The sequence below is a fragment of the Elaeis guineensis genome, chromosome 1 (assembly GCF_000442705.2).
Source record: "Elaeis guineensis isolate ETL-2024a chromosome 1, EG11, whole genome shotgun sequence".
NCBI classification, from domain to species: Eukaryota; Viridiplantae; Streptophyta; class Magnoliopsida; order Arecales; family Arecaceae; genus Elaeis; species Elaeis guineensis.
The window spans coordinates 106392955-106401933 of record NC_025993.2 but is presented as its reverse complement, the minus strand read 5'-3'; the positions used below and the strand labels follow the sequence as shown (position 1 = coordinate 106401933).

Below are 8979 nucleotides of genomic sequence, written 5' to 3'. Positions count from 1 at the left end.
GTAACCCCAAATAGATGGTAGATAGCCTCTTGGTTATGTTCATTTCATCCCAATTTCTCACAATTTGCGTCCATCCCCTCAAATTTGTGACTGCCCTATGGCAAGATTCTTCCGATTTCAGTCTTTGCTCTCATCAAAGCACACCAAAAGATGACACCACGAGATCTAAGGAAAGGACAAAAAAAGGTTTTCTTTTTCTTTTTCAGTGACCAAAAAAAGTTTTTTTTCCTCAAAAGTGGCCTTTCCCATCTGTCATACATTTCCACATAAGGAAACCCTCCAGCTCGACGATCACACAGCAATGCACGCGGAAATAGAAACTAAACAGCTTAAGATTAACAAAAAATAATAATAAAAGCAAGAGAGGTTACAAAACTCTACGGCCTCCCACGCTTGCCCCTCGCCTATGTCACGTGACACGCTCCAACGGCACCCAGAATGACAAAACTACCCTTAACGGGTCTATTTATCCCAATTAGGGAACATCTCGATTTGCTCGTTAAGCTGTCTGATTTGGAGGACATCGACGCGTCGCTCGTTCCAACGGTCAGAATATAGCCACAGTATAAGAGCATTTTCGTCTTTTCACAGCACCCCCAGCGAGCGTACATTAGCGAAGCCAATAAAGTTCTGACACGTCATTAGGATACGGTACGCCGTCTCCCTTCTCGAGTTCCCGCGGACCAAAAGCTCCCCCGCCCGCTCGCTCGCTCGCTCGCTCTCGCCGGCCTTCGCCGAGCTCTGATCGGAAACCCTTCGATCTCGTACACCGGAGATCGAAATCGCGGTGGCGCCGCCGACGGGAAACCGTCTCGATCGCCGACGCCACCTCCATCCACGTGCCCGCTTGCCAGCCATGGCGCCCAAGCGGCCCGAGGCGGAGAGCCCCTCCCCCACCAACGGGTCCGTCCGGAAGCGGACGGCGGCGCCGCCCCCTCCTCCGCCGCGGAGGTACCGGTCCCTGTCGGAGATAATGTGCACGGCGAAGCCCGCGCCGCCCGTCACCGGCGAGTACTACTCCGACGTCCGGTGCGAGCAGTGCCGCTCCGGCGAGTGCGACGAAGAGATGCTCCTTTGCGATCGATGCGACAGGGGTTACCACCTCTTCTGCCTTCGCCCCATCGTTGTCAGGGTTCCCACCGGCCCCTGGTTGTGCCCTAGCTGCGCCGGAGAGCGACCGTTCCAAAGTATAGGGAAAAAACATACTATTATGTTCTTTTTTTCTGATTTTTTGAACTATTTTTGAGAAATTTTGAGTAACAGAAGAGAGGCGATTTGATCGGTTGTTTGGGGATTGTTAGGGTTTCCATTGATGCAGAAGAAGATCATAGACTTTTTCCGGATCCAGAGGCGCTCGATTCCTATAGCGGAGGAGAAATGTGGGCTCTCCCAAGGTGATTTTCCTCAAAAGAATCCGATTTTTGTCTGATTTTCAGCAGATTATTTTATTGCTTTCTTGACTGTGAGTTTTGTAGTATCCTAGATTTTTTTTATTATTTTATGAAGTAGTTTCATTGTCGCTGGATGATCAATATGCATGTCATTCGTCCGTTGCCCCCTTTTTTCTTTGATTTTTCTCTTTCGTCTAATCAAAGATAAGATATTAGATTTTCATTCTTTTGCATGTTTTGAAAATTTATTCTTCCTTCCTCATTATCCCTGTTCAGCTATTTTGCAGTAGCTATATTTGTAAAAACTTTTTTAAGTTTGATGACATCGAAGCCCGGTTAGGTCTGGCATTCTTTTATCAGCTTCGGAATTTTTTTTACACTTCCAACAAGTTTGCGAAGAGCCTACTGAAAAAGGTGAGTTTCTAATTGCAATGGGCATGCATTGCCACTTGAGGGGGATCTCTATGTCTCATAATGTGTGTTACTTTTTGTACGTAAATGTTAATTGATCAGACTAGAATGGAGAACAATACTAACGAGATGTGAATGGGATGTCTAGGCCTCATGATATCAATATCCATAGATGATATGGCGCTGATTTACCAGAGGAGAATGGGGATTAAATGCTATACTGACATGACTCTGAAGATTAAGAAATTTCCCAATGAATGCTCTACAGCCTTCATACAAGACATAACATGCTGCAGTGTAGATTCATGTGTGCTAATTTATGAGATAACACAAATTACAGAAGCTCTAAATAACTACAAAGGTCTCTATCACTTGCAGAATTTAAATATGGCTCCAAAAAATTGAAAATTTACCTTTATTCTCTTTTTAAAGTAAATTTATGGCAATGCATGGATGATTGACATAGACTAGCAGCATGGTTCTTCAGACTTTTTTGGATGAATCATGGAGTATCATATATGATTGGTAACTTGTCTGGTATTGAGGTCAGTGAAGCATATGCTAGAAACCTAAGAAAGGAATTTGGTTGTGTCCAAGGAAGCAAGGTGCTAGAAATGGATAAGTTATCTTGCCAATAGCTCACAAAGCCTAGTATAGAAAACAATGTGAGAATTGGAAGGAAAAGGATCCACTGGGAAAAACAATTACAAGGTTTTTACTTGAATGTTAAGAAAATGATTGGATAGGAAAGTATAAACATGATTCTAAAATCAATAAAAGATATCTTGAGCACAGATGTAGTCTATGCAACTAAAAGGAGGTTCTAGCAAATCAACTTTTGGATACACTATGCTTTACTAAGCACATTTGCTTGAAATATTGTCTTTCTCTATGTCTCACCTCTCTTGGAGGTGTTCTGCTTGAAGGAAGAACCCGGCAATGCAAGAATTTGTGACGTCTTTGCCATGATGCAACTGCATGCCCATCTTTCAAGATTCCTAGCTTGCAGAAGGTCACGAGAATGGGAAGACTTTTTGAGATTGATGAGGCAATTACATTTGTAGTAATAGAGAAGATTCTGTGTATTTCCCAATTATGTCCATATTAATAATTATTATATTAAAGTTTTGACGTGCCACTGCCAAGTAATAATTTTTCTCTTAATGGCAAACTCCGGAATCATGCATTCTGATATGGTATGTCTATTAGTACATTTTGGAATAACACTTACAACCAGGCCTTTTCCTATATTGCAATGGTATTTGCTATTTCTTAATTAGAATGTCTATGGAATAAATGATTGTTTACTTCAGTACGTTTTTTTTTCTTGATGAAGTGGACTATTGTAGCTGAAAATTTCAGTATCTTTAGTAGATAAGAGAAAATGTATGGTATGAATTACCAAAGTTTGCTCCTATATGTTTGGTAGATGTCTTGCTTGCCAGCCATTTAAAGTAACCGATTAGTTTAAAAACCATTTATTAATTCTGGCAAGAGTGCCGGATATGATGCACCTTACTTGAAAGTTCAAAGGTGGCAAGTAGCCCGAGGAATGTCGGAAGGAGAGAGTTAGTTTCGCAGCAGTGCTTGAAATTTGGTGAATTTCTTTTCCAATGTTGAGTAATCTACTCTAGATGAGATAGTGGTGGTGGATGTGGTGCGTAAGTAGTCAGAGCTAACACCATCATGAGTAATGTAGTTTGGTTTTGTTGAAGCAACCCCAACATGAGATTCCGAGTCATGGGAATTTTCTTGTTTAGTGCAGATGTTCGCACCAGTCCACTCTCTGAACACTACCTTCTGTGTCTTGACTTCCAGCTCCACTTCCAGTCCACTCTCTGAACACTACCTTCTGTGTCTTGACTTCCAGCTCCACTTCCATAAATAATATGATGACCTTTAACACCTCCAATGCTCTCACCTACCCTTACCTTCTACATTATAATTTTGCTATGTTCACGACTCTCATTATAGAATCAACTCTATGGAGGTGCAAGATTTGTTGGATTTGCTCTTGCTTAGAGTTATATATGCAAAAGCAGCTAGTCATCTCCCATAGCTCTGTCATGTTGTCTCTGCACCAATAAGGCTTAGTCATCTCCCATAGCTCTGTCATGTTATCTCTGCGCCAACAAGGCTTTGTAATCCCATTATATGCTTTTGAATTTGGGACTGAAACCCCAACATCACTCTGGCTCCTAGTTTAGCTCAGATCACAATCATCATATGATGCAAATACAATTATGAAGTATTTCAGGATGTACTCAGGAAATGGAACTTCTTTGCCAACATTTCAGTTGTTTTATTTCTCTACTGAATACTAGCTGTTCACTTGCTTATTTACATGTTGCTTGTAGTAAAACGCCACCTCTGTCCAAATGGCAAAATAGATCTTCTATGAACTTGTTCATCTTGCATAAAATGCGACTAGATTAACTTTGTTTTTTGAAACTTTTTTGGTCTAGATACAAGGAAACGCAGGAGACGTTCGTTAGTTATGCATAAGAAGAGGAGAAGAATATTACCATTTACTCCCACTGAAAATCTGGCGCGAAGGCTTGAACAAATGGGTTCTCTTGCTACTGCCTTAACAGCACTGAAGATGGAGTTCAGTAATGAGCTAACTTACATGCCGGGAATGGCCTCTAGATCTGCTAATCAGGCAATTTTAGAAAAAGGCGGCATGCAGGTTTAGGAATCATCCTTAGATTTTAGAAAATTTTCTCTTACTTCATCTACCTTGGTCTGTGCTTATTTTATTTTGCACATTCTTGAAGGTCCTTCCAAAAGAAGATAAAGAAACACTAGAGCTCTGCAGGGCCATGTGCAAAAAAGGAGAATGTCCTCCGCTCATAGTAGTTTATGATTCACTTGAAGGGTATTTTTCTTGATTTAATGCTGATCTGGTTTAGTGGCCAATCACCAATTATTTGGTCAATGATAATTAGATAACAACCTGGTCATTGCAGATTCACTGTACAAGCTGATGGACAAATAAAGGATATGACTTTTATCACTGAGTACACTGGGGATGTGGATTACCTACTAAACCGGGAACATGATGATTGTGACAGCATGATGACCCTTCTTTCTGCAACAAACCCATCAAATAGTCTAGTTATCTGTCCTGATAAACGTGGAAACATTGCTCGCTTCATCAATGGCATTAACAACCATAATCAGTAAGTTCATGTCTTGTCTCCTCTATCTTTGTCATAGTTTCTAGGTATTTGTTGGTACGGGTAACTCTTAAATCAAGCTTATATGTAATAATATCCGCTTCATTCCTAGCCATGTATTTCTGCCTTGAGCTGTTTATCAGGTGTCACTTCTCCATGTGAATGCTTTTAGTTTCAACTGCAAATATAACTGATAAGAAATCTTGAAGTTTGTTATACTTGAACATGCCTATTTGTTGCAGGGAGAGTAGGAAGAAGCAGAACCTTAAATGTGTCAGGTATAATGTGGATGGTGAATGCCGGGTCCTATTGGTTGCTTGTCGCGATATAGCTAGTGGAGAAAGGCTTTATTACGATTACAATGGTTATGAACAGGAATACCCAACTCAGCATTTTGTCTGAATTTCCTAAAAAACCTCAGAACAGAATTGTCTGATCTGTTCTTGGAAATTGAAAAAATATTTGGGCCGGAAAGGATCATTTTTGGCATAGAAAATTGTGGATTCTTTCATTAGCAAGCCCTCTAGTTTTGTTTCTAGCGGCTTCAAATTTTGTCTGCTGGATTAGTGGCCCATTTTTTTAATTGATGGTTTTACAACATTAGTTCCAACATCCTTTTAAGGTGACCATAGTTTATAACGGAGAGTTCTGGAATGATAGATTTTTGGATCTTGATGTCAATTTGATATGCAACTTTGTACAGTTCTATATTTTAAAATTTATAATTAACTGCAACCCCCTTGTTTTCATTTTACATTGGCATGAGGATCATCAGATTGATGTTTTTGTAGATATAATCTCACATTGTGTACCAATGGAGCTTTAATTGACTAATATGTTAAAATGTTTTCTGAATTTGCTGTGAACTTATGTTGGGAATTATCTCTGGTACAATCATCAAGACATTACCAGCAGGCCAGGTGGCATCTTGTGGAATATTGATTGGTGACTTGGTAACTGGAGTAACACAAATGACGGACTAATAGAAAATACTTCATATCTCCATTGATTTAACTGCCTATAAAATCATATTTTATCCATCAAGTTGGACCATTTTAAGTTTTTGGAAGAGGCTGTTCAGTGTCATTTGGTAATCCAGCGTAAATGAGTTGTGTTCCTCTAATGCAGTAGTAACCTGCAAAGTATAGCTTGATCTCAAGTGCTGCTGTTGGCATGCAGCCTTACAAATTGTCTAACTTAATGTGATAGCAAAGGAGGCAGGTATAAGCTTGACCAATATTAGAAACACAAAAACCGGACAGGAACTTGTGCCCTTGAATTGCTTGGGTACATGATTATCCTATGATTTGTAAGCATTCTACCGGTCGTAAATTTGAGTACCAGTTTGATTATTATTATCATCATCATCATTTATCTAATCAGCGAAAGGTCATTGTGTCCTATATGGAGAAAGTTTCATGGATGGGAAAATATGTGGGAGGAAAGTTGCATTGATGTATATGGGAACCTATTAGCGTTTTTGATTGGTCCCTGCGAAGTGTCTTTTGAAGCAAATCACTAGAAGAGCAGAGTCATGCCCTGTCTTTTGAATAATTAGATGATTGATTATTAGGAGAGAAAAGATGCTTAGTTTATTAAAACTGATTACCTTGTCTGGCCTTTTTTTTTTAAAAAAAATAAATATTCAGGTAAAATTTCAAATTCCTGTGTGCATGCTTGGGCATAAACGTATATCTCGATACACACGCACGCACACAAATCTGTTGATGTTCCACATATAATCAAAGCTTGAGCTAGAGTAGTTTGCTGCTGTAGAAAGTAAAACCCTAAAATATTTAATAGCTAGGCTGGCTCTTTATGCTTGTGATTCAGAACACTTGAATGATTTATGGTCCTCTCAAAGCTCAGCTTAAATGATTTATGGGAATGGCGAAGTTCTTGGTTTCTTTCGCATGAATCGCAACTAGATAATGGGCAATCTCCAGCCAAATATTGTCTACCCAAAGCTTTCTGAACTCATAATTCTCCTCTTCAATGTACTTTGTCATCCCTTGCCCGCCTTATATCATAATGCTCTTCTCCTCTTGTGCATGTATTATTATTTTGAGGAACAGTTATGATGCACGTGGGGAAATGAACTAGCTAAAGAACGGATGAAACATTTGTTCTTATCTGTGTTTTCCTTTTGTCCATCATTAATTTTCTCAGCCAATAAGCCATTTGCACCATTTCACAAACTAGTTGTTCAAGTTGCAACTCTTCTTCTTCTTCTTCTTCTTTTCCTTCTCTTTGCAACCTAAAGATTCAATTTCACTTCCAAAATGATGAGTTCAGCAAGAAATATCTGCTCAAATTATTAGCAGAGCACCCCCCTCCTCTTTTTTTTTTTTTTTTTTTTTTTTTGTAGATTTTCTTCTTTGATGTATTTAACATTTTGTCGATCATTATCTCCTCTTTCACCCTTTTGTATGGCCTCCCATTCAACACAAATTTCTCTGCCCATCTTGCAAAATGCAAATGACCATCTGAATCATCCGAGCCAACTCTTAATTGCACTGTATATCCAATGCTAAAATATTAGCTTGCACATCACAAACATAAGAGCAACTCATAGACTTAATATATACGGTTATCAAATTTTTCATTCTAATTTAAAAAGAAAATATTGTAGATTTTGTTGGGCGGCCGGTTGATCATGTTCACATGGTTCACGAATATTTTCTTCTACTTGCTGTCATCTTAGTCAGCACTTTTTTTTTTTCTTTTCAATACCTTTTAAGCCTCTTGCTAGCAAAAAAAATTAGTATCTGTTTGCAATGTTTTTTTTTTTTTAATCCAAAGGTAAAAGGGTCTCTGCCAATCTTTGCTTCTCAAATAAATACACATAATTTGAAAAATAAAAGGGTTTTATCAATCGTTCAATCTGGTTTTGTTTTTCTTTTTGCATCTTTTAGAACAGAGAGCAATACCAAACGGATCCCGAGGCTTCTATGGCGCAAGAGGGCGATAGAGGGGATGACGTGGTGCCATTATATCCACACACGTGATTGCATGAGAGCGGGGGTAACACCCCGGCAAGGATCCATGTGACACCATTCTTCAGGTACCTGACACCCTATCCTTTTCTCACTCTAATTTACGAAAACCACCCCCGACCTTCTCCAAATTACCGCTTTCTTTATTTCGGTACCTCTCAAAATTATGCCTTTACCTCTGTCCCGTCGCCCTCACCCGTGTGATCAAGATCAAAATACGGACATGTGCCCATTCCTACGAAGAGTCCATTATTCAAATAATATTAAAAAAAATTATAAAAATAATATATTTATCAATTTATTTATAAAATTAATATAAAATTAAAAAAATATTATTTAGAAGAATATTTTTTTGATAGAAAACATCATTTCAAATGACGATTCTTCACTCCACGTCACCTCCTCTCTCATCCTCCTCCGTCCCCATGGACCTCCTCTTTGAAAATGCTATTCCAAATGACGTTTTCAACCCTCACCTATCTGCTACAGGAAAAAAAAAGAGACAGGACACAGGAAAAAAAAAGAAAAAAAAACCCATCCGTCCAGTGACAAGAAAAAAAAAAAGGTATAGAAAAAAAAAATTTAAAAAAAAGCGTCAGGTGAAATGGCATTTTTGAAAGCGCCATTTGAAATGGCGTTTTCAAAAATACTATTTCTATTGATATTTTTTTTTCATATATATATATATATATATAACATACATACCTGGAAAACTTCTCTTCCTCCTCTCCAGCAGTGACTTCCCCCTCTCCGATGGTGACTCCGACGTGGGATCGATCTCTCCTCCTCCATGCCGATAAGCTCCTCTTCCCCCTCTTCTCTCCCACTGCCAGCAGCAGCCACCCCCCCACCCCCCGGCCGGTGGCAGCCACCCCCGCCCCCTTTGGCCCGACAGCAGCCCCGCCCCCCAACGACGACCGCCCCCCCTCTCCACCCGCCTCCTCTCACCCCCTGGCGGCAGTGGCTTAGGGCAGCCCCGCCCCCCCTCCCCACCCGCCTCCC

At 39.8% G+C, this 8979-nt stretch overlaps 1 protein-coding gene across 2 annotated transcripts; it reads left to right on the top strand.

The window, feature by feature from the left end:
• The first annotated feature begins 553 nt into the window (after positions 1 to 553).
• LOC105038322 (probable Histone-lysine N-methyltransferase ATXR5) lies at positions 554 to 8045 on the top strand. 2 transcript variants are annotated; one of them, XM_073258611.1, is made up of 6 exons: positions 554 to 1187; positions 1302 to 1394; positions 4268 to 4491; positions 4580 to 4680; positions 4772 to 4984; positions 7897 to 8045. In XM_073258611.1, the coding sequence occupies exons 1-6, from the start codon at positions 857 to 859 to the stop codon at positions 8030 to 8032; spliced, it is 1098 nt and encodes a 365-aa protein (XP_073114712.1). In that variant the 5' UTR covers positions 554 to 856; the 3' UTR covers positions 8033 to 8045. The 2 variants fall into 2 exon arrangements, with proteins under 2 accessions (XP_073114712.1, XP_010912394.1); XM_010914092.4 differs by lacking the exon at positions 7897 to 8045 and adding an exon at positions 5224 to 5730 and having other exon boundaries at positions 572 to 1187.
• The last annotated feature ends 934 nt before the right edge of the window (positions 8046 to 8979 follow it).